Source organism: Triticum dicoccoides, chromosome 6A (genome assembly GCF_002162155.2).
Source record: "Triticum dicoccoides isolate Atlit2015 ecotype Zavitan chromosome 6A, WEW_v2.0, whole genome shotgun sequence".
In the NCBI taxonomy this organism is placed as follows: domain Eukaryota; kingdom Viridiplantae; phylum Streptophyta; class Magnoliopsida; order Poales; family Poaceae; genus Triticum; species Triticum dicoccoides.
In genome coordinates, this window is record NC_041390.1 from 69,269,866 (window position 1) to 69,295,297 (window position 25,432).

The 25,432-nt window shown below is 44.1% G+C and overlaps 2 protein-coding genes across 3 annotated transcripts; one reads left to right on the plus strand and one right to left on the minus strand.

The window, feature by feature from the left end:
* The first annotated feature begins 13,917 nt into the window (after positions 1 to 13,917).
* Positions 13,918 to 18,983, plus strand: LOC119315010 (phosphatidylinositol/phosphatidylcholine transfer protein SFH6-like). The gene is made up of 15 exons (XM_037589680.1): positions 13,918 to 14,077; positions 14,213 to 14,293; positions 15,441 to 15,753; positions 15,870 to 15,969; positions 16,052 to 16,318; positions 16,409 to 16,486; positions 16,592 to 16,693; positions 16,774 to 16,823; positions 16,918 to 17,017; positions 17,115 to 17,213; positions 17,297 to 17,413; positions 17,860 to 17,986; positions 18,074 to 18,471; positions 18,599 to 18,673; positions 18,761 to 18,983. Exons 2-15 carry the CDS (start codon positions 14,260 to 14,262, stop codon positions 18,791 to 18,793), a joined length of 1,893 nt encoding a protein of 630 aa, XP_037445577.1. The 5' UTR covers positions 13,918 to 14,077; positions 14,213 to 14,259; the 3' UTR covers positions 18,794 to 18,983.
* Positions 18,984 to 19,107: 124 nt separating this feature from the next.
* On the minus strand, positions 19,108 to 23,070 carry LOC119315011 (phosphatidylinositol/phosphatidylcholine transfer protein SFH12-like). 2 transcript variants are annotated; one of them, XM_037589681.1, is made up of 12 exons: positions 22,774 to 23,070; positions 22,401 to 22,667; positions 22,211 to 22,288; positions 21,650 to 21,751; positions 21,488 to 21,537; positions 21,233 to 21,329; positions 20,965 to 21,066; positions 20,756 to 20,869; positions 20,487 to 20,619; positions 19,941 to 20,356; positions 19,777 to 19,851; positions 19,108 to 19,679 (listed from the first exon to the last, which is right to left on the minus strand). In XM_037589681.1, exons 1-12 carry the CDS (start codon positions 23,068 to 23,070, stop codon positions 19,659 to 19,661), a joined length of 1,752 nt encoding a protein of 583 aa, XP_037445578.1. In that variant the 3' UTR covers positions 19,108 to 19,658. The 2 variants fall into 2 exon arrangements, with proteins under 2 accessions (XP_037445578.1, XP_037445579.1); XM_037589682.1 differs by having other exon boundaries at positions 19,108 to 19,694; positions 22,774 to 22,998.
* Positions 23,071 to 25,432: the final 2,362 nt, after the last annotated feature.

A 25,432-nucleotide genomic window follows, 5' to 3' on the forward strand; every position in this document is an offset into this window, starting at 1 on the left:
TTGAGAAATACTTGTGTTGAGGTTTGCAAGTCCCGTATCATGCACGTATGGTAAACGTTATGCAACAAATTTGAAACATGAGGTGTTATTTGAGTGTCTTCCTTATGAGTGGCGGTCGGGGACAAGCGATGGTCTTTTCCTACCAATCTATCCCCCTAGGAGCATGCGCGTAGTACCGAGGTTTTTGATGACTTATAGATTTTTGCAATACGTGTGTGAGTTCTTTATGACTAATGTTGAGTCCATGGATTATACGCACTCTCACCCTTCCATCCTTGCTAGCCTCTTCGATACCGTGCATTGCCCTTTCTCACATTGAGAGTTGGCGCAAACTTTGCCGGTGCATCCAAACCCCGTGATATGATACACTCTTTCACACATAAACCACCTTATATCTTCCTCAAAACAGCCACCATACCTACCTATTATGGCATTTTCATAGCCATTCCGAGATATATTGCCATGCAACTTTCCATCATTCCGTTCATCATGACACATTCAACATTGTCATATTGCTTAGCATGGTCATGTAGTTGACATAGTATTTGTGGCAAAGCCAGTGTTCATAATTCTTTCATACATGTCACTCTTGGTCCATTGCATATCCTGGTACACCGCCGGAGGCATTCATATAGAGTCATCTTTGTTCTAGTATCGAGTTATAATCATTGAGTTGTAAATTAATAGAAGTGCGATGATCATCATTTTCTAGAGCATTATCCCAAGTGAGGAATATCTATGAATAAAAAAAAGAAATGCCATAAAAAAAGAAAAAAAAAAGAGAAAAGGCCCAAAAAAAGAAAAAGGAAAAAAATGAGAGAAAAAGAGAGAAGGGACAATGTTACTATCCTTTGCCACACTTGTGCTTCAAAGTAGCACCATGATCTTCATAGTAGAGAGTCTCTCATGCTATCACTTTCATATAATAGTGGGAATTTTTCATTATAGAACTTGGCTTGTATATTCCAACAATGGGCCTCCTCAAGTGCCCTAGGTCTTCGTGAGCAAGCAAGTTGGATGCACACCCACTAGTTTATTTTGTTGAGCTTTCATACATTTATAGCTCTAGTGCATCCGTTGCATAGCAATCCCTACTCCTTGCATTAACATCAATCGGTGGGCATCTCCATAGCCCATTGATTAGCCTCGTTGATGTGAGACTTCCTCCATTTTTTGTCTTATCCACATAACCCCCCTCATTATATTCTATTCCACCTATAGTGCTATGACCATGGCTCGCGCTCATATATTGCGTGAAAGTTTATAGGTTTAAGATTACTAAAGTATGAAACAATTGCTTGGTTTGTCATCGGGGTTGTGCATGATGATAGCATTCTTGTGTGACGAAAATGAAACATCACTAAACCATATGATTTTGTAGGGATGAACTTTCTTTGGCCATGTTATTTTGAGAAGACATAATTGCTTAGTTAGTATGCTTGAAGTATTATCATTTTTATGTCAATATGAACTTTTGTCTGGAATCTTTCGGATCTGAATATTCATACCACAATTAAGAAGAATTACATTAAAATTATGCCAAGTAGCACTCCCCATCAAAAATTCTGTTTTTCTATCATTTACCTACTCGAGAACAAGCAGGAATTAAGCTTGGGGATGCTTGATACGTCTCCAACGTATCTATAATTTTTCATTGCTCCATGCTATATTATCCACTATTTTGGACATTATTGGGCTTTATTATCCACTTTTATATTATTTTTGGGACTAACCTATTAACCGGAGGCCCAGCCCAGAATTGTTGTTTTTTGCCTGTTTTAGGGTTTCGAAGAAAAGGAATATCAAACGGAGTCCAAACGGAATGAAACCTTCGGGAACGTGATTTTCTCATCGAATACAACTCAGGAGACTTGGACCCTACGTCAGAACATGTAACAAGAGGCCACGAGGTAGGGGGGCGCGCCTACCCCCCCCCCCCAGGCGCGCCCTCCACCCTCGTGGGCCCCCCTGTTGCTCCACCGATGTACTTCTTCCTCCTATATATACCCACGTACCTGAAGGAAATATGCCCTAGAGGCAATAATAAAGTTATTATTTATTTCCTTATATCATGATAAATGTTTATTATTCATGCTAAAATTGTATTAACTGGAAACATAATACATGTGTGAATACATAGACAAACAGAGTGTCACTAGTATGCCTCTACTTGACTAGCTCGTTGATCAAAGATGGTTATGTTTCCTAACCATAGACATGAGTTGTCATTTGATTAACGGGATCACATCATTAGGAGAATGATGTGATTGACTTGACCCATTCTGCTAGCTTAGCACTTGATCGTTTAGTTTGTTGCTATTGCTTTCTTCATGACTTATACATGTTCCTATGACTATGAGATTATGTAACTCCCGTTTACCGAAGGAACACTTTGTGTGCCACCAAACGTCACAACGTAACTGGGTGATTATAAAGGTGCTCTACAGGTGTCTCCAAAGGTACTTGTTGGGTTGGCGTATTTCGAGATTAGGATTTGTCACTCCGATTGTCGGAGAGGTATCTCTGGGCCCACTCGGTAATGCACATCACTATAAGCCTTGCAAGCATTGCAACTAATGAGTTAGTTGCGGGATGATGTATTATGGAACGAGTAAAGAGACTTGCCGGTAACGAGATTGAACTAGGTATTGAGATACCGACGATCGAATCTCGGGCAAATAACATACCGATGACAAAGGGAACAACGTATGTTGTTATGCGGTCTGACCGATAAAGATCTTCGTAGAATATGTAGGAGCCAATATGGTCATCCAGGTCCCACTATTGGTTATTGACCAGAGAGGTGTCTCGGTCATGTCTACATAGTTCTTGAACCCATAGGGTCCGCACGCTTAACGTTTGTTGACGATATAGTACTATATGAGTTATGTATGTTGATGACCGAATGTTGTTCGGAGTCTTGGATGAGATCACGGACATGACGAGGAACTCCGGAATGGTCCGGAGATAAAGTTTGATATATGGGATAATAGTGTTTGGTCACCGGAAGGGTTCCGGAAATCACCGGAAGGGGTTCCGGATGTTTCCCGAAATGTTTGGGTACGAGAACACTTTATTCGGGCCAAAGGGGAAAGCCCACAAGGTTTTTGGAAAGCGCAAAAGGAAGTTTTGCGGATTCCAGGGGCCAGACGCCAGGGTCCCTGGCGTCTGGGACCAGAGCTGGGAACCCTGGCGTCTGGCCCTGGAGTCCGAGAAGGACTCTTGCCTTTCGGGAAAAACCGACTTTGAGGAGGCTTTTGCTCCAACTTTCGACCCCAGGGCTCAACATATAAATAGAGGGGCAGGGCTAGCACCCAAGACACATTAAGAAACACCAAGCCGTGTGCCGGCAACCCCGTCCCCTCTAGTTTATCCTCCGTCATAGTTTTCGTAGTGCTTAGGCGAAGCCCTACGGAGATTGTTCTTCACCAACACCGTCACCACGCCGTCGTGCTGCCGGAACTCATCTACTACTTCGCCCCTCTTGCTGGATCAAGAAGGCGAGGACGTCACCGAGCCGAACGTGTGCAGAACTCGGAGGTGCCGTGCTTTCGGTACTTGGATCGGTCGGATCGTGAAGACGTACGACTACATCAACCGCGTTGATATAACGCTTCTGTGAACGGTCTACGAGGGTATGTAGACAACACTCTCCCCTCTCGTTGCTATGCATCACCATGATCTTGCGTGTGCGTAGGAAATTTTTGAAATTACTACGTTCCCCAACAGTGGCATCCGAGCCTATTTTATGCGTAGATGTCATATGCATGAGTAGAACACAAGTGAGTTGTGGGCGATATAAGTCATATTGCTTACCAGCATGTCATACTTTGGTTCGGCGGTATTGTTGGATGAAGCGGCCTGGACCGACATTACGCGTATGCTTATGTGAGACTGGTTTTACCACCGCGCTATGCACACAGGTGACTAGCGGGTGTCAGTTTCTCCAATTTTAGTTGAACCGAGTGTGGCTATGCCCGGTCCTTGCGAAGGTTAAAACTGCACCAACTTGACAAACTATCGTTGTGGTTTTGATGCGTAGGTAAGAACGGTTCTTGCTAAGCCCAGTAGAAGCCACATAAAACTTGCAACAACAAAGTAGAGGAGGTCTAACTTGTTTTTGCAGGGCATGTTGTGATGTGATATGGTCAAGACATGATGCTAAATTTTATTGTATGAGATGATCATGTTTTGTAACCGAGTTATTGGCAACTGGCAGGAGCCATATGGTTGTCGCTTTATTGTATGCAATGCAATCGCCCTGTAATGCTTTACTTTATCACTAAGCGGTAGCGACAGTCATGGAAGCATAAGATTGGCGAGATGACAACGATGCTACGATGGAGATCAAGGTGTCGCGCCGGTGACGATGGTGATCATGAAGGTGCTTCGGAGATGGAGATCACAAGCACAAGATGATGATGGCCATATCATATCACTTATATTGATTGCATGTGATGTTTATCTTTTATGCATCTTATCTTGCTTTGATTGACGGTAGCATTATAAGATGATCTCTCACTAAATTTCAAGATAAAAGTGTTCTCCCTGAGTATGCACCGTTGCCAAAGTTCATCGTGCCCAGACACCACGTGATGATCGGGTGTGATAAGCTCTACGTCCATCTACAACGGGTGCAAGCCAGTTTTGCACACGCAGAATACTCAGGTTAAACTTGACGAGCCTAGCATATGCAGATATGGCCTCGGAACACTGAGACCAAAAGGTCGAGCGTGAATCATATAGTAGATATGATCAACATAGTGATGTTCACCATTGAAAACTACTCCATTTCACGTGATGATCGGTTATGGTTTAGTTGATTTGGATCACGTGATCACTTAGAAGATTAGAGGGATGTCTTTCTAAGTGGGAGTTCTTAAGTAATATGATTAATTGAACTTTAATTTATCATGAACTTCGTCCTGATAGTATTTGCATATCTATGTTGTAGATCAATAGCTCGCGTTATTGCTTCCCTATGTTTTATATGTGTTCCTAGAGAAAACTAAGTTGAAATATGATAGTAGAAATGATGCGGACTGGGTCCGTGATCTGAGGTTTATCCTCATTGCTGCACAGAAGAATTATGTCCTTGATGCACCGCTAGGTGACTGACCTATTGCAGGAGCAGATGCAAACGTTATGAACGTTTGGCTAGCTCAATATGATGACTACTTGATAGTTTAGTGCACCATGCTTAACAACTTAGAATCGGGATTTCAAAGACGTTTTGAACGTCATGGACCATATGAGATGGTCCAGGAGTTGAAATTAATATTTCAAGCAAATACCCGAGTTGAGAGATATGAAGTCTCCAACAAGTTCTATAGCTAAAAGATGGAGGAGAATAGCTCAAGCAGTAAGCATGTGCTCAGATTGTCTGGGTTCTACAATCGCTTGAATCAAGTGGGAGTTAATCTTCTAGATAAAATAGTGATTGACAGAATTCTCTAGTCACCATCACCAAGTTAGTAGAACTTAGTGATGAACTATAATATGCAAGGGATGATGAAAACAATTCCCAAGCTCTTCGCGATGCAAAAATCGGCGAAGGTAGAAATCAAGAAAAACATCAAGTGTTGATGGTTGACAAGACCACTAGTTTCAAGAGAAAGGGCAAAGGGAAGAAGGGGAACTTCGAGAAGAACGGCAAACAAGTTGCTGCTCAAGTGAAGAAACCCAAGTTTGGACCTAAGCCTGAGACTAAGTGCTTCTACTGCAAAGGGACTGGTCACTAGAAGCGGAACTACCCCAAGTATTTGGTGGATAAGAAGGATGGCAAAGTGAACAAAGCTATATTTGATATACATGTTATTGATGTGTACTTTACTAGTGTTTATAGCAACACCTCGGTATTTGATACTGGTTCAGTTGCTAAGAGTAGTAACTCGAAATGGGAGTTGCAAAATAAACAGAGACTAGTTAAGGGTGAAGTGACGATGTGTGTTGGAAGTGGTTCCAAGATTGATATGATCATCATCGCACACTCCCTATACTTTCGGGATTAGTGTTGAACCTAAATAAATGTTATTTGGTGTTTGCGTTGAGCATAAATATGATTGGATCATGTTTATTGCAATACGGTTATTCATGTAAGTTAGAGAATAATTGATGTTCTGTTTACATGAATAAAACTTTCTATGGTCATACACCCAATGAAAATGGTTTGTTGGATCTCGATCGTGGTGATACACATTTTCATAATATTGAAGCCAAAAGATGCAAAGTTAATAATGATAGTGCAACTTATTTGTGGCACTGCCGTTTAGGTCATATTGGTGTAAAGCGCATGAAGAAAATCCATGCTGATGGGCTTTTGGAATCACTTGATTATGAATCAGTTGATGCGTGCGAACCATGCCTCATGGGCAAGATGACTAAGACTCCGTTCTCCAGAACAATGGAGCGAGCAACTGACTTATTGAAAATAATACATACTGATGTATGCGGTCCAGTGAGTGTTAATTAAAGGCTCACGACAAGTATCGTTATTTTCTGACCTTCACATATGATTTGAGCAGATATGGGTATATCTACTTAATGAAACACAAGTATGAAACATTTGAAAAGTTCAAAGAATTTCAGAGTGAAGTGGAGAATCATCATAATAAGAAAATAAAAGTTTCTGCGATATGATCGCAGAGGTAAAATATTTGAGTTAAGAGTTTGGCCTTCAGTTAAAACAATGTGAAATAGTTTCACTACTCACGCCACGTGGAACACCACAATGTAATGGTGTGTCCGAACGTCATAACCGTACTTTATTAGATACGGTGCGATCTATGATGTCTCTTACCGATTTACCACTATCATTTTGGGGTTATGCATTAGTGACAGCTACATTCACGTTAAATAGGGCACCATCTAAATCCGTTGAGACGACACCGTATGAACTATGGTTTGGCAAGAAACCTAAGCTGTCGTTTCTTAAAGTTTGAGGTTGCAATGCTTATGTGAAAAAGTTTCAACCTGATAAGCTCAAACCCAAATCGGAGAAGTTCATCTTCATAGGATACCCAAAAGAAAATGTTGGGTACACCTTCTATCACAGATCCGAAGGCAAGTTATTCATTGTTGAGAATGGATCCTTTCTAGAGAAGGAGTTTCTCTCGAAAGAAGTGAGTGGGAGGAAAGTAGAACTTGATGAGGTAACTGTACCTGCTCCCTTATTGGAAAGTAGTTCATCATAGAAATCTGTTCCTGTGACTACTACACCAATTAGTGAGGAAGCTAATGATGATGATCATGTAACTTCAGATCAAGTTACTACCGAACCTCGTAGGTAAACCAGAGTAAGATCCGCACCAGAGTGGTATGGTAATCCTGTTATGGAGGTCATGATATTTGACCATGATGAGCCTACGAATTGTGAGGAAGCGATGATGAGCCTAGATTCTGCGAAATGGCTTGAGGCCATGAAATCTGAGATGAGATCCATGTATAAGAACAAAGTATGGACTTTGATTGACTTGCCCAATGATCCACGAGCCATTGAGATTAAAATGGATCTTCAAGAGGAAGACGGACGCTGATAGTAGTGTTACTATCTACAAAGCTAGAATTGTCGCAAAAGGTTTTCGACAAGTTCAAGGTATTGACTATGATGAGAGTTTCTCACTCGTATCTATGCTTAAGTCTGTCCGAATCTTGTTAGCAATTGCCGCATTTTATGAAATCTGGCAAATGGATAAACAAAACTGCATTCCTTAATGGATTTATTAAAGAAGAGTTGCATATGATGCAACCAGAAGGTTTTGTCAATCCTAAAGGTGCTAACAAAATATGCAAGCTCCAGCGATCCATCTATGGACTGGTGCAAGCATCTCAGAGTTGGAATATACGCTTTGATAAGTTGATCAAAGCATATAGTTTTATACAGACTTACGGTGAAGCCTGCATTTATAAGAAAGTGAGTGGGAGCACTACATCATTTCTGATAAGTATATGTGATTGACATATTGTTGATCAGAGATAATGTAGAATTATTCTGCAAAGCATAAAGGAGTGTTTGAAAGTAGTTTTTCAAAGAAAGACCTCGGTGAAGCTGCTTACATATTGAGCATCAAGATCTATAGAGATAGATCAAGACGCTTGATAAGTTTTTCAATGAGTACATACCTTGATAAGATTTTGAAGTAGTTCAAAATGGAACAGTCAAAGAAAGAGTTCTTGCCTGTGTTACAAGGTGTGAAACTGAGTAAGACTCAAAGCCCGACCACGGCAGAAGATAGAAATAAAATGACAGTCATTCCCTATGCCTTGGCCATAGGTTCTATAAATTATGCCATGCTGTGTACCAGATCTATTGTATACCCTACACTGTTTTTGGCAAGGGGTACAATAGTGATCTAGGAGTAGATCACTGGACAACGGTCAAAATTATCCTTAGTGGAATAAGGATATGTTTCTTGATTATGGAGGTGACAAAAAGGTTCATCGTAAAGGGTTACGTCGATGCAAATTTTGACACTGATCCAGATGACTCTAAATCTCAATCTAGATACATATTGAAAGTGGGAGCAATTAGCTAGAGTAGCTCCGTGCAGAGCATTGTTGACATACAAATTTGCAAAATACTTATGGATCTGAATGTGGCAGACCCATTGACTAAACTTCTCTAACAAGCAAAACATGATCACACCTTAGTACTCTTTGGGTGTTAATCACATAGCGATGTGAACTAGATTATTGACTCTAGTAAACCCTTTGGGTGTTGGTCACATGTCGAGGTGAACTATGGGTGTTAATCACATGGTGATGTGAACTATTAGTGTTAAATCACATGGCGATGTGATCTAGATTATTGACTCTAGTGCAAGTGGGAGACTGAAGGAAATATGCCCTAGAGGCAATAATAAAGTTATTATTTATTTCCTTATATCATGATAAATGTTTATTATTCATGCTAGAATTGTATTAACCGGAAACATAATACATGTGTGAATACATAGACAAACAGAGTGTCACTAGTATGCCTCTACTTGACTAGCTCGTTGATGAAAGATGGTTATGTTTCCTAACCATAGACATGAGTTGTCATTTGATTAACGGGATCACATCATTAGGAGAATGATGTGATTGACTTGACCCATTCTGTTAGCTTAGCACTTGATCGTTTAGTTTGTTGCTATTGCTTTCTTCATGACTTATACATGTTCCATGACTATGAGATTATGCAACTCCCATTTACCGGAGAAACACTTTGTGTGCCACCAAATGTTACAACGTAACTGGGTGATTATAAAGGTGCTCTACAGCTGTCTCCAAAGGTACTTGTTGGGTTGGCGTATTTCGAGATTAGGATTTGTCACTCCGATTGTCGGAGAGGTATCTCTGGGCCCACTCGGTAATGCACATCACTATAAGCCTTGCAAGCATTGCAACTAATGAGTTAGTTGCGGGATGATGTATTACGAAACGAGTAAAGAGACTTGCCGGTAACGAGATTGAACTAGGTATTGAGATACCGACAATCAAATCTCGGGCAAGTAACATACCGATGACAAAGGGAACAATGTATGTTGTTATGCGGTCTGACCGATAAAGATCTTCGTAGAATATGTAGGAGCCAATATGGGCATCCAGGTCCCGCTATTGGTTATTGACCAGAGAGGTGTCTCGGTCATGTCTACATAGTTCTCGAACCCGTAGGGTCCGCACGCTTAACGTTCGTTGACGATATAGTACTATATGAGTTATGTATGTTGATGACCGAATGTTGTTCGGAGTCTGGGATGAGATCAATGACGAGGAACTCCGAAATGGTCCAGAGATAAAGTTTGATATATGGGATAATAATGTTTGGTCACCGGAAGGGTTCTGGAAATCACCGGAAGGGGTTCCGGATGTTTCCCGAAATGTTTGGGTGTGAGAACACTTTATTTGGGCCAAAGGGGAAAGCCCACAAGGTTTTTGGAAAGCGCAAAAGGAAATTTTGCGGAGTCCAGGGGCCAGACGCCAGGGTCCCTGGCGTCTGGGTCCAGACGCCGGGAACCCTGGCGTCTGGCCCTAGAGTCCGAGAAGGACTCTTGCCTTTCGAGCAAAACCGACTTTGAGGAGGCTTTTGCTCCAAGTTTCGACCCCAGGGCTCAACATATAAATAGAGGGGCAAGGCTAGCACCCAAGACACATCAAGAAACACCAAGCCGTGTGTCGGCAACCCCGTCCCCTCTAGTTTATCCTCCGTCATAGTTTTCGTAGTGCTTACGCGAAGCCCTACGGAGATTGTTCTTCACCAACACCGTCACCACGCCGTTGTGCTGCCGGAACTCATCTACTACTTTGCCCCTCTTGCTGGATCGAGAAGGCGAGGACGTCACCGAGCCGAACGTGTGCAGAACTCGGAGGTGCCGTGCTTTCGGTACTTGGATCGGTCGGATCGTGAAGACGTACGACTACATCAACCGCGTTGATATAACGCTTCCGCGAACGGTCTACGAGGGTACGTAGACAACACTCTCCCCTCTCGTTGCTATGCATCACCATGATCTTGTGTGTGCGTAGGAAATTTTTGAAATTACTACGTTCCCCAACAGTACCCCCAAATGATCAGAAACGGGGCCAAAACCCTAATTCCACCGCTGTAACTTTCTGTATCCACGAGATCCCATCTTGGGGCCTGTTCCGAAGCTTCGCCGAAGGGGCATCGATCACGTAGGGCTTCTACATCAACACCATAGCCCCTCCGATGAAGTGTGAGTAGTTTACCTCAGACCTACGGGTCCATAGTTAGTAGCTAGATGGCTTCTTCTCTCTTTTTGGATCTCAATACAATGTCCCCCCCTCTCTTGTGGCGATCTATTCGATGTAATCGTCTTTTTGCGGTGTGTTTGTTGAGAATGATGAATTGTGGGTTTATGATCAAGTCTATCTATGAATAATATTTGAATCTTCTCTGAATTCTTTTATGTATGATTGGTTATCTTTGCAAGTCTCTTCGAATTATCAGTTTGGTTTGGCCTACTAGATTGATCTTTCTTGCAATGGGAGAAGTGCTTAGCTTTGGGTTCAATCTTGCGGTGTCCTTTCCCGGTGACAGTAAGGGCAGCATGGCACATATTGTATTATTGCCATCGAGGATAACAAGATGGGGTTTTCTTCATATTGCATGAGTCTATCCCTCTACATCATGTCATCTTGCTTAAGGCGTTACTCTGTTTTTAACTTAATATTTTAGATGCATGCTGGATAGGGGTCGATGAGTGGAGTAACAGTAGTAGATGCAGGCAGGAGTCGGTCTACTTGTATCGGAAGTGATGCCTATATACATGATCATACCTAGATATTCTCATAACTATGCTCAATTCTGTCAATTGCTCAACAGTAATTTGTTCACCCACCGTAGAATACTTATGCTCTCGAGAGAAGCCACTAGTGAAACCTATGGCCCCCGGGTCTATCTTTATCATATCAATCTCCTACTACTTAGTTATTTACTTTGCTATTTACTTTGCCTTTATTTTACTTTGCATCTTTATCATAAAAATACCAAAAATATTATCTTATCATATCTATCAGATCTCACTCTCGTAAGTGGCCCTATAGGGATTGACAACCCCTATTTGCGTTGGTTGCGAGGATTTATTTGTTTTGTGCAGGTGCGAGGGACTCGCGCGTAGCCTCCTACTGGATTGATACCTTGGTTCTCAAAAACTGAGGGAAATACTTACGCTACTTTGCTGCATCATCCCTTCCTTTTCGGGGAAAACCAACCCAGTGCTAAAAGAGGTAGCACACCTTTTGAAGGATATTCAGGTATGACAACGAGAAACAATTCATTTACACGTTGTCATAGAGAAAAAAAAATTATACATGCAAAGTTGCCCAGATAATAGAAGGAAATAAATTGATATTGCAAGATGCACCTTGTGGTTGCTATTCCTAAATTAGAATGCTACAATTGTTACATAGTTGGCCACAAAAGGGGAGAAGAATATTATGGTACATTAAAACATTCTTTCTGGTGGCTATACTCCTAAAATGGAACATAGTAGGGTCAACACGTTTGTTAATCCCTTGTGAGAAATAACAACATCAAGCCTTTCAAGCATAGTGTAAGAAACCAAACTAGTAATCGAACCGGCAAGGCTAGCGTTTTAGGTTTTTACCGGTCAAATTGCTGGTTCACTTGTTCGATTGTCAGTTTTAAAGTAATAAATTAATACATATTTTACCAATAAATACACCATTCAATAGATAAAAAATGTGCAATCACGTGACAGTGTAACCAGTAACTACATGTTAATATCTAATTCCTATACATGATAAAAATGTAGTTGCTGGCTCGTGGTGTGGGAGCGGCAAGGGAGAGGCGGGGGCGCCGTGTTGCGTTGCCGAGCAAAGGTGGTTGCGTAGGGGGCGACGGCTCCCGATGGGTTTGTCTCTATGGACGAAATCGAGAAAGAAAGCTCCCAGTCGGCCGAAACCCTACCAAAATGGATTTTTTCCCTTAACTGACGCTGCCCTTAGCTAGCTTGTATGCAAAAAAGAGAGTCAATCGAGGGGCTTTTCTGGAATCTACATCGAACCGTCTTGTTTTATGTGAACCGCCCGGTTCATCAGTTTTTTCTAAAAAAACAACCGGTTTGACAATTTTTTCGCGTTCAATTGCTCAAATGGTCTACCGGGCTTAAAAGAAGTCCGGTTTTAAAACCTATGCCTCTAAGATTATTTTTTGGGTGAAAATCGTGCCATGTTAGACATTCACAATGAAATAACTTTCATCAGACATTCATAGTATCGACATCTAAAAAACGACACTACTTGATGTTGACATCGGGCACTGTCCAGTATCAAGATTGGCATAAATCTATCAAATGCAAACAGAAAATTATATAATCCTCACAAAAAACCCACTTAAGCACGTTATTTCCATGGACCGAACAACACGCCCATCGTCTTTTAGACGCCATGCCTTGTCTCGGAGATCAGACCGACCACGCGCTACTTTGTTCTCATAAAATTCAAGTTGCTTATCCCACATGCAACATGGTTTTCAAGGCTTCATTTTTCCAAGTACTCCATGACACATCAATAAGCCAAGCGAGGCTATAAAAACCCAACGGGATGAGCACCTTATTTCATTATTACCAACACTCATGCGCTATACGTGGTATACTATACGTTGACTACGTCATTTTCAAGGAGCACGAGTGACTCGAAATTAACTCGAAAGTCAAAGTTGCAAAGCCAAAAACTAGTCGTATACTAGTACATACATCATGCCATTGACTATGTCCGACACCGTACATAGGACCATAGTTTGACTTTTGAAGGAGCACGATCAGGCTCCGGATCAATTTGAAAGTCAAATTTGCGAAGCCGGATACTAGTAGTACTGCTACTTGTATAAACAAACGCACACATGGCATTGACCCTGTCTGCCGTTGTACAAGTATACTACCCCGCCCTAATTATTAGTCCCACTCGTATTTTGGGTCATACTTTGATCTTGACTGTAACTAATAAAATATAAGCTGTAAGTAACAAAAAAAATATCATTGGAAATTACGTTCAAATACGAATCTAACAATATAAGTTTTTGTGTTATGCATTAGCATTTTACTAGCTACGTGCATGATTGAATTTGAACCTAAAAATACTACGGGACTAATGAATCCGAACGGAGGAGAGATACTCTGGAGCACCGGCGTCGGCGGCGTGCAACGGAGAAAAGATCAGCCGCCGGGAGGGGGGGACTCGCGACACGATTCCCACAAACCCTAGGGGCCCAAACGCGAAACGGGCCCGGAACACAGCAAAGATTAAAGGAAAAAGGGAGCCACCGAATTCCGGGAGGAATCGGCGAGGACACTTCCCCCAGCGCCTTTCTCTATCTCTCGCTCTCTCTCCACACCATCGTCGTCTCTTTCCCCTCCTCCTTCCCCTCTCTATTCCCCTGCTCCCTTCACCACCACCACTCCCCACCCACTTCCCACCCATCCCCTCCCCCGCAGTCCCGCCTCCCCCACGCAGCGCCACTCCCCAGGCGGAAAAAAATCCCTCGGATTCCCGCCTCGGACCACGCGGCCCGCCCCGATCGCCGGCGAGCTCCCCGACCCCCGGCGTTTCTCAGGTGAGGCGAGGCGAGGTGGCCCGGAGGCGAGATCCCCCGCCGGGAACGGGACGAGGGGATCCTGCTCGGCTCGCCCGCGGCGGGCGGGCGGTTGTTTCGCTAGGGTTTCTGACTGGAATGCGGTTTCCGTTTCAGGATTCGGAGGTTTGGCCCCCGGAGGAGGAGCGGAGGATCCGGCGCCCATGTCGGGCCACCTCGATCGCCTCGCGCGCCCAGGTGAGCCCGCCCCCGTTAACTTCTTACTCCTGGATTTATCGCGGCGCTGGTTCGATTGCCGCCCGCTTTGGGTTGCCTCGCCGTGCCCGCGAGGCTACCGTGATCCGCGGCGTGAGCTCTGTCCCTTCCTTGGAGGATTGGACTAGCCGCGCCGCCCAGGCGGCTGGATGCGGGTTCCCCGGGTTCCGACTTAGAATAGTTGTTTTTTCGCCGCCGTCTCGTGTTTGGAGCCGTATGTACGCGCCGGGTCGTAGGATGGGTTTGGCGGCTGCGAGGTGGTGACCTGTTCAATACCTCGTCCATTTGGCCTCATCGCAGGTGCTGCTGCCTGCTGTGGTCATCGTTGGCTGCAGGCGTAGTTCCCTATGCCAGGAACATCCAGGCTAGGTTGGATTTTTGTGGGCGCTTTAAACTTCTTACCACATCCTTGTGTAATTTTCGCCTCGAGGCAAGTAGCTTGTTAGGCTAGAAGGGATGGAATCCTTCTGCTATGAGGAGAAGGTGCCCTGACCTGTCACCTAATTCGTGACCAATAATCTGGTAGACAAGAACACCAGAAAATTTAATGCATAAAGCACATGCCAATGTAGTTTGGTTTCATTTGGTGGAGGACCGGACTTAGACCTTGTAATCAAGAGCACATGTATCTATCCTGTGGGGTTGGACCTTTTCGCTAACATCGTCTCAAAATATCACACCATCAAGTTATTAAGGAGATGGCTAATGATTCCGTTCATTTGATGCTATTATCATTGTTTCTGAAACTTAGCAAGAAGTTGAGCTGCCGGTGTTTATGCTAATTGTAGCTGTTATCATCTGTCCACGTAACGTTATAAACATTGAATTATCTTGTTTGAACCTTAGCTTGTAAGCTGGGTTCATTGTTCAGAACAAAGATATTGCCAAAGCTTATGTTGTTCAAAATTTGTCATGACATTGATCTTTGTTTACTAATTCTAATGCTAGGGTGGGCTTAGAACATTTGATAAACCCAATGTCACAAACCTATGCTCATAAGTATGATGAGTAGTATAATTTAATGTGGCTACTTTCTGCCAAGCAGTCATTGTTGCATCAAAGTAAATTAGTGCTGCAATTTGGAGAACTTGGCATGACCGGTGGCTTATTTACCTTTTTGATGTCTCAGTCTCAGGTTTTGAAGGTTGTTCAAGTCACGATGACAGGAGATCATATGAGAGGAGATCAGATTTTGAAATCTCTGAAGATGAAAAGAAGACAAGAATGGGCTCTTTGAAGAAGAAAGCTATAGATGCATCGAGTAAGCTTAGGCATTCCTTAAAGAAAAAGAACAGGAGGAAGAGTGGCAGTCGGGTTCTCTCTGTGTCTATTGAAGATGTGCGTGATCTAGGGGAACTGGAAGAGGTAGAAGCATTTAGACAGGCGCTAATTTTGGACGAATTGTTGCCTTCAAGGCATGATGACTATCATATGCTGCTGAGGTATAATCCTGTTTATCATGGCACCCCTGTTACATGAGCTTGTCATGTTTCTTCTTTGTTTGCTATATTATCTCACACTGGTGTCTATAAGCTAATTTAAAATGTTTTGTGTTTAGATTCTTAAAGGCAAGGAAATTTGACATTGAGAAAGCAAAGCAAATGTGGACTGACATGCTTCAATGGAGGAAGGAATATGGTACTGATACAATTGTTGAGGTCAGCTAGCTGAAATTAAAGTTCTAATACAGTTCTGTTTTGTTTGACTATAAATAACAGCTGGAGCCACATTTCTCTGTAGGATTTTGATTACACTGAGTTGGACACTGTTCTGGAATACTATCCTCATGGTTATCATGGCGTTGACAAAGAGGGGAGACCTGTTTATATCGAAAGGCTTGGAAAGGTCGACCCTAACAAGCTTATGAATGTGACAACTATGGACAGATATGTAAGGTACCATGTGAAGGAATTTGAGAGGAGCTTCTTGATCAAATTTCCAGCATGCTCTCTTGCGGCTAAAAGACACATCAATTCGAGCACAACAATTCTGGATGTTCAGGGTGTGGTATGTTTCCGAAGACTTAGTCTGCACAACTTGTCCATTTTCGCACAAGCCTGGCAACTAACTAGTTCTAACTCGGTACTTGCTTTGCAGGGTTTGAAAAATTTCAGCAAAACTGCACGCGAATTAATTATGCGACTGCAGAAAGTTGACAACGATAACTACCCTGAGGTCTGGACTTCCACCCTACTCTTGTGATAAGCATAGTTCGGCATTCACATGTTTTATTGTGATTTACTGAGTTAAATATCCACCATTTTCTGTTCTATGTTGCAGACTTTACACCAAATGTTTATAGTCAATGCTGGCCCGGGCTTTCGGATGCTATGGAGCACCGTGAAATCTTTCCTTGACCCAAAAACCACTTCCAAGATACATGTAAGCATTTGCACGGACCACACCTTGCTTTTTTTATGCTGAAGTCACTTGATTTACTAGGTACTATTGTGTTTCGTCAGGTACTTGGGAACAAGTGTCAAAGTAAGCTACTTGAAATAATTGATGCTAGGTAAGTTGCGTTCAGTGTATTGTTCTTGTAATACTTTGACTTGTTTTAATGAATACTCTGTTCTAATTATTTTTCATTTGTGATAATTGATCAGTGAATTGCCAGAATTTCTTGGTGGCACTTGTACCTGTCCCGAATATGGAGGGTGCCTCAAAGCTGAAAAAGGGCCATGGAAGGATGCAAACATACTGAAGGTATGGCCTATTAGGTTCCTGGTAATCATGTATCTATTACTAGTCACTTTCCTTTATTATCTCCCCTTTTAATGTGCTAATTATACGCTGATACCAGAAAGTCCTTAATGGCGAGGCTCAGTGTGCTCGGCAGATTGTAACTGTTTCCAATGGGACGGAAACTATTATTTCTTATCCCAAGTCTAAGTACCAAATGGTATGTCTCACAATCAATTTGTTTGTTCTATGCTTGAGTGATCTATATGCGGGAATATAATTTGTTTTAACATGGAATGCCAGGTACGTGGAAGTGATACATCAACTGCGGAGTCTGGATCTGAAGCGGAAGATGTAACTTCCCCCAAAGCTCTAAGAAGTTACATCTCCCATCCTAAGTTGACCCCAGTTCGTGAAGAGGTCAGTAGTTTAGATTACATTGTGCTATGATGCAGTTGCTTACGAACAAAGAACCAGCCAATTGATCTATCACTCAAATACAATTGTCAATCAGCCTACTCATCAGGGTAGCTGAACTGAAATTTGATGGCACTACTTGTGCTCCAAACCACCAGTATGCGGTGGTTGATCTTAACTATTTGTATAATGACTACATTTCATATAGCAAACAAAAAATTGGAACTGCCTGTCTCCATCAAACAACCTGTTAGGTAGACAAAAAAAGTAGTAGGTTCTAAACAACTAAAACCAATCACTACTCACTTTGTTGCTATCCTAATTTCCTGGCTAGCTGTTTTTAAATTTCCACATGTTAAAAAAAGAATTTACAAGCCCCTTCTCCTTGTTTCTCTGTTACGCATATGGATTGTGTTACACTGGTTTGAACTTGCCTTTTCGCCTTTCAGGTCAAGATGATCAGGGCCACTAGCTTTTCTACCCGTATGCCTGAATATGATGTTCCTGTTGTTGACAAAGCAGTGGATGCAACATGGAAGAGAGAACTGCCTCGGAAGGCGCCTGTCCCGCCCAAAGGTATCTGTTTGTCACTTAATTGCAGGATCTGAAGGCTGTTCTCCGATACTGCCAAAACCTGATATTTTTGCTATTTCTTGAATGTAGACTCTTCTTTGGCTACCACCACAAAGGCATCCAACAGGTCTTTGGATCAGATTATTCCAGCTCTGATGGCTTTTGTGATTGCTATTGTAACGCTGCTTCGGTCAGTTAAAGATGTTGCGACAAAGAGATTGCCAGATAAAAACGAGTCAGACGAACAAAGTTCTGCAGTATATCAAGACTGCATTCCAAAAGAGGAGTTCCGCCCCCCGTCACCAGGTCCTGGGTTTGCTGAATCTGACCTGTTCTCGTTAGTCTTGCAAAGGCTGGCAGAGCTTGAAGCGAAGGTTCATGCGCTTGAAGCAAAACCTTCTGAAATGCCTTGCGAGAAAGAAGAGCTGCTTAATGCCGCTGTCCGCCGCGTGGATGCACTGGAAGCCGAACTCATTGTAACAAAGAAGGTAATTCCATAGCTTGTTGCTCACTGTTTCATTAGAAATCACAACTGGTCATGCAGACATTTGGTTAGTTTAATTAAGAAGTTCACTGGCCAGTCGCTTACCCTGTGTGTTCTCAAAATTCTTCTAGGCCCTGCATGAGGCTCTTATCAGGCAAGAGGAACTACTTGCTTATGTGGACAGGAAGACAATTGCCAAGGCCCAGGTTTGTAATGCATAACGCAATAGTCTTTTCACTGTTTTTCATCTCGTGATCTGTTTCTCATGTGTCATGTCTACCTTCCTGTTGCAGAAAAAGAAGAAGAAGCCGATGTCTTGCTACTAGGACACAAGGAGAGAGAGAGAGAGCCCCCTTTGGTTCCAGTTTTCTTTTCTCTGAGATGCCGGAGATGGCGTTTGAGATGATGTAAACGGTTGATCCGTTCGTTTTCCTGACAAATGTGAAAAGGACAGACATATGGGTTTGTAAATGGACAGAAAATCCTGACATAAATAAAATGTGTTTTTGCGCTGAATCCTGCCCATTTCAGCCTGCCTGTCTTATAAGTACAGGATTGCAGGCAGAATTCTGTTTCTGCAATTTGTTTACTCCAGTTTATCCGTGCCATCACCATCACAAGCCTGACAATACGCAGCTCTAGGCTAGCTGAACTATCTGTAGTTTCATGGGATGCAATTAACCAGGTGAAACAAGACCAAGCATATTGTCCAGCTATTGGCAGATTGTGCCACAATCCTCCTACCCTTGTCCAGCTGCAGGCAGATTGTTGCAAGGCATCACCAATTTTGTGTCATCACGTTTCAGTTACACATCATTCTTCAGAAGCGCAAAACTGAGCAGAGTCTTTATAAAGACAAAACACATACAGTACAATTCTTCTACACACACAAAATATGTTTCGACAAGACGCGATCGGCATAGCTAGGACCTGCTTGCTTGGAGTGCTGCTGCTAATTTCACATGAAACAGTTTGATCTCTGCTTCCAAGATAAAACAAAATTACAAAATCCTGTGGCCTAATGTGGCAGTACCACACACAATTCAGCCTCGGCATTCCAGATTGTATGTATGTATGTATGTATGTATGTATGTATGCATCCTTTTTGCTGCATCCTTCTCCCTTTCTTGCTTTGCTCCCCCTTCCCCCCTGCCTGCGGTCGCCGGTCGTCGTTCGCCAGCGCTCTTTTCTTCACCAACGGAACGGGTTCTGCTGTTGGAGACAAAACTTTAATGAAATCAGCTTATAAGATGGGTGCTACCACAAGCTCAAGCTGACAGTAGCGAGTGAGCGAGAGTGCCGGCATTACCATCCCCTTCTTTTTCTTCTTCTTCTCGATGTACGCCAGCACCTCCTCCTGCTGCCCTTTCGACGTCTCCAGAAGCTGCAATGTTACATGGATCCACCATTAACGGAGACAAGGCTAGACAGGAGTGCTTGCCTGAATCAATGTCATGTGTTGTGTCAGCTTACCTTCTTGGTGGCCTCGAGCTCGGCCTCGAGGGCGTCGAGCCGGGTGGCGGCGGCGGCGAGCTGCTCCGCCTTGTCGGCGGGCATCTCGGTGGGCCGCGACCCGAGGGCGGCCACCTTCTCCTCCAGGTCGCCCACCCGCTTGGCCAGCGCCTCGTACTGCGCCGTCGACACCCCCGCCACCATGACCGGGCCCCCGCCTCCCCCTCCCTGCCCCTGGGCCTGCAGGAGCTTGCGGTTCTTGGCCATGGCCTCCATGGTGGCGATGCCCATGGCCGCGTCCATGGCGCGCTTCGGCGCGATCTTGCCCACCCGGAACATGGCCACCACCCCCATCACGAACGCCATGAACCCCGTCACCACCTGCCGGTCCCCGGCGTCGCCGTGCTTGTACGCGTCCGGCAGCGACGCGTACATATCTGCCACCATGCCAAACACATTCCCACTCTTCGTTCAGAACCACACGCAAACCAACGCCTCATTCCATTAGCTCTATCTGCTTTTTCATGGAGTGTTTGTTTGGTTGAAGGGTGCAAAGGCCGAGCTGACCTCTCGCGATGGCGAGCTTCTCCGCGCTCATCTCGCCGTTCCAGTTGAAATCCATGCCCTTGTCCGCCATGGGGAAGAGCTCGTCGTAGGGCGCGGAGCCCCCCTCGTTACCGGAAGGAGCAGCCTGCGAATCCTGGGTCAGAGATGCAACAGAATTAGGCTACATACATTCAAGTTAGCACTACTACCATGGAAGGGACCAACAATGTTGTCTGGCTCGCTACTGTAGCAAATCCGACAAATGCTAGGTGTTAGACACATTCCTTCACCTTGGCCTCTTCATTTGGCACCTCATGGAGGGGAGCCATATGCGGCGGGTGTTCGACCTTGTCGTGCGCCACCTTAGGAGAGTCGACGCCGTCACGGCGCATCGACTCTTGCTTCTGCAAAGGCGATGTTCGTCAGAGATGCGAGCGATATGTCGGGAAAAAAAGGCTAGGTAAAACCTGCATATATGAGTAGGAAAGCTCGTGGCAACCTTTACAGCCGGCGCAGCATCGTCCTCGGTGATCGTCTTCTCCTCGGCGCTGGCAGGGTCCGAGTTGTTCATCCCGCACCTCCCCAAGCCACATTGCACCATCTGAAGAATCAAACCACAAAATGTTCATGGTACTGCTCAGGAGTGGGTTCAGCTGTAGTAGCAATGTAGCATCACTACTACTTTCACTGGCAAGTATGCACTAGCAAATATTCATTCCCACGCATCGTGTATGAACTCCGATTGTTGGAAAATAACCATTATTAACCTTTATGATTTCAGGGTCCTTCCACGGTCCTTTGTCGGAGCGCATGCAACCTCCGCCCTCGCATACACAAGTGCCCCCAAAGAATTCGGGCAATTCGCTGTCGAACCCCGCAGAACAAGAACAAAAAAAAAGTGAGTTCAACTTCAGCATGCTGCTGATACTAATGCAAAGCAATCTCATTTGAATTGTCAGTGCTGCCAACTTGCAAAATCCTTTTAGAGTTGCTGTATAAAAAGGGGAACTTCTAGGACAAACCTTGGATCAATGACTTCCAGCAACTTGCTCTGGTACTTGTTGCCGAGAACCTAAACCCCGAGGCATGAACCGTGAACAAAAGGGATTATAAATCTTGATCAAGTATATAGATTAGCTGATGACTGACTGATAAAGTACATGAAGTGAAAAGAGATGGGTTACATGGATCTTGGCTGTGGTCTTGGGGTCAAGGAAGGACTTGACGGTGTTCCACAGGAGCCTGAATCCCTGACCGGCGTTGATGATGAACATCCGGCACAGGGTCTGCATCGTCAGTTAAAATCATCAGCCGAGCATCATTTCCTTCCAAGAAGAGATATTTGGCAAACATGTAAATCAATAAATTTTTTTCCCGGAATTCCCTTGTCTAGAGAATTTTCCGTCAAGTACTTCTAGTTGACAACATTGATTTTTATTTTTCCGGGAGCGCACAAATCTGCTAACAAAACAGGCTGACCAAATTGTAGACAGATAAAAAGTACTCCCTCCATAATCAAATATAAGAGCGTTTAGATCACTAAAATAGTGATCTAAACACTCTTATATTTGTTTACAGAGGGAGTACACGATAAAATTGGGTTTAATTCTCAGGTTTACATGAAATTGTCTGTGCCGGTTAGCATTAAGATTTCTGAAAGAGAATCAATACCGAAGCATGGGCCGTCAATGGAGCAGTATCACTGCACACGCATCGGCATATCGTATCATATATATATGGTATACCTCAGGGAAGTTATCCCCGTCGATTTTCTGGAGCTGGCCGATGAGATCCCTCGCAGCCTTGTTGAAGTTCTTGTAGCCCTGCGACATGCCCAACAGTGTCACATCAACTTTTTCTCCAGTGTGGCTGCTAGCTCTATGAAAATGCTGAAGAAACTAGCTAGGCATGGATGATGAGCAGTTAATTAGTTACCACGCCGGAGACGTCGAGGATGGTGGTGCTCTGGTCGACGTGGCGCTTGGCGGAGATGGAGCAGGCCGGAAACTTGAGGGCGAAGGCCCTCTCGAACTCCCTCACGTGGTACCTCACGTAGCGGTCCATGCTGGTGACCTGCAGCAGCTTGGTGGTGTCAATGGCGCCCAGCTTCTCGATGTAGATCGGCCGGCCGTCCTTGTCCACGCCGTGGTGCCCCTGCGGGTAGTGCTCCAGCACCTGCTCCACCTCCTCGAATTGGAAATCCTGCGTGCGTGCGTACCTCGAATTAATAGTTGCATTCATCTCCCATTAATTTTCCGGAGAAGACGGTGATGGATGGGTATCTAATGGAGCACGCTACGCTACGTACTTCCATGATGGTGTCGGTGCCGAACTCCTTGCGCCAGTTGAGCATGTCGGACCACATCTGCTTGCTCTTGTCGATCTCGAACTTGCGGGCCTTGAGGAAGCGGAGCATCATGTGGTAGTCGTCGTGGCGCGCCGGGAGGAGCTCCTCCAGGACCAGCGTCTGCCGGAACGCGTCCACGGAGGCCGCCTCCTTGGCGTCGCGCACGTCCTCGATGGCCACCGACATCACCTTGCTGCTGCGCTGCCGCCCCGACCGCCGGCTCAGCGAGCTGCGGAGCATCTTGGAGGAGGCGCTCATGGCGCGGTGCCGGAGCGACGCCGACGACGCCATGCCGGGCGCCCGCGAGGTCGGGGTCGAGGCGGCGCCATCCGCCGCCGCGTCGGGCGTCGCGGACATGGGGCGGCGGGGGTGTCGGTCGTCGTCGCCTTATTTCGTGGATCGATCACACCGGCTAGCTAGCTAGCGGGGACGGCGGCCGGCCGGGCGAGCGAGCGCCGCTGCACCACCACTGTCCTGAACGATCAACCACCGCCGGCCATCGCCAGCAATTAGTTTCCTGGATCGACGGAGAAGAGATAACAAGAACCGAATTTACACGGATCGACAGGTGAATTACCTACGTACGTACCAGGGAGACGGCCTTGCGGGGAGGGTGAAATGGAGAGGGGAAGAAGAAGGGTGGGGACGGGGAATGGCGAATGCTAGGTAGAGTTCGTTGGTGCATGCATGGCCCCGGCCCGCCATGGGCGTCCCCTTCCCCACGAGGCTCTCCCACTATTTCAGGCACCATGGTAGCTGCACCGCTCCTAACTTTAACTTGGACCATGGCTGTTTTCATAGTTGGTTTATCTAGTTCAAATCACGTTACTAATTACTCTCTCTATTCATAAATATAAGATGTTTTAAGTATTTCAATATAAACTACATACGAACTGAATGGACTGAACAAACACACTAAAATGTGTCCATATGCGCGAACTGAGCATAACTCAAATGGTTAGCTTCCTTATGGTGGAACTAGCCCATCAAGGTTGTCCTAGACTTGACACTGGTGTGTGTGCGTACCTTTATAAAAATGAGTGTATGTGCATGTGTATGAGCATCTGTAATTGTACTATGTAAAAAATATGTCTGTGTACATCCATTCAGAAAAAAGTTAGAACATCCTATGTACTCCCTCCATTCCTAAATATAAGTCTTTTTAGAGATTGACCAATATGGACTACATACGGAGCAAAATTAGTGAATCTACACTCTAAACTACGTCTATATACATCCGTATGTAATTTATATTGAAATCTCTAGAAAGACTTATATTTAGAAAAGGAGGGAGTATATTGTATGTGTGTGTATGTGGGCATCTGTCTAAGTACAACCAATTCAAAAAAAGGTTAGTAGTGTATGTGCATGTATGCCGGCATCTTCTAAATACATCCGACTTAGAAAATGGTTAGAACAATGAAACTCAAAAAAAAAAAAAAACTAGTGGAACAATCTTTCATGCCTCTCGGGAAGTGATCAAAGTTTTCAAGTGGAAGACATGGTTGGTATTGAGCACGGTTGACAAGAATGTGATGACTCGGAGCTGACTGCACAGCTACGGCGGCACCAGCTGCAGGTCTAAAGTGTCTCCCTGGCGCCATGGGCAGATGTTGCCGTTGGGCTGGCTGGCAATGAAACTAACCTGCGACATCCATGCTACAAAGGCAAAGCCGACGGAGCGTGGGTCGCTCGCAGTACATGTTCTGCGACTCATACAGTAGCTCACTGGTACACTCGCTACAGTTAATAGAAAATTGCCAGCTTCAAAATTACAAGAACCAGCACAAATGTTGTACGCAGTACAATATAAAAATGTAAAATAAAGGATTGCTGGCTAGATTCGTTACTCATGCAGTTCAGTTCAGTGCATCTGTATCTAGAGAAGTTAACTCCTAGTATGAACTTAAAGTTCGAACCCACTCCAAGATTTTCCGCAAAACAAGTTCATGAGCAAACACTGAAAACACCCTAACTTCTTCAGATTCAGTTTATCTAATTCACATCTAGATATTTTTTAAGGATATCACATCTAAGCTCCTGCAAATATATAATGCAGCAACAAGAAACAAAAAAAATAGGACAAAAAAAAGACCACAAATAGAGTGGACATCAGCTTAAATGTGACATAACTATATCACATCTAGATGTGTCCTAGACAGACCCCTCCAGATTTCCTGCAAAATGAGTGCCCCGCAAACTGCCACCCTCAGCTACTACTTGATTGTTAGTCTTAAAAAACCTGAAAATAAAAAATAAATAAACATTAGATACATTTGAATATAAACATATAAACATATAAACAGAACAAGTGGCAGATCAAAAAGAAGAGAAAAAAAATCAGAGTAAACAGAAATGGATTAAGAACACATGTCCCTTTTAAAATGAAGTGAATAGGGAGCTATCATTTTGATTTTCAGGAGAGATACAGAGCATATGAAATAGCAAGTTTCAGTTTCAAGATTTGATCAATCGGTTACAATATTTCAGGAAAAAGAAAAGATGACGGTTATTGGAAATTTCGGTGGAAGGCTAGGCATTCTTCAGAAGTTATGCACTTGATATGTTAAGCATGCCTGCTAGATCAGAACTATTCAGAAGCACTCCTTTAGATAATGAA

Bases quoted from the DNA above. Each gene is read 5' to 3' on its own strand.
- LOC119315010 (XM_037589680.1), top strand. From the start codon at position 14,260: ATGTCGGGCCACCTCGATCGCCTCGCGCGCCCAG. The intron at 16,487-16,591 runs GTCTGGACTTCC...TCTATGTTGCAG, and splicing joins ACAACGATAACTACCCTGAG to ACTTTACACCAAATGTTTAT. The intron at 17,414-17,859 runs GTCAGTAGTTTA...TTCGCCTTTCAG, and splicing joins TGACCCCAGTTCGTGAAGAG to GTCAAGATGATCAGGGCCAC.
- LOC119315011 (XM_037589681.1), bottom strand. From the start codon at position 23,070: ATGAGCGCCTCCTCCAAGATGCTCCGCAGCTCGCTGAGCCGGCGGTCG. The intron at 20,870-20,964 runs GTTGCCACGAGC...TCGCCTTTGCAG, and splicing joins ATGCTGCGCCGGCTGTAAAG to AAGCAAGAGTCGATGCGCCG. The intron at 19,852-19,940 runs GTAAGCTGACAC...GTAACATTGCAG, and splicing joins AGCTCGAGGCCACCAAGAAG to CTTCTGGAGACGTCGAAAGG.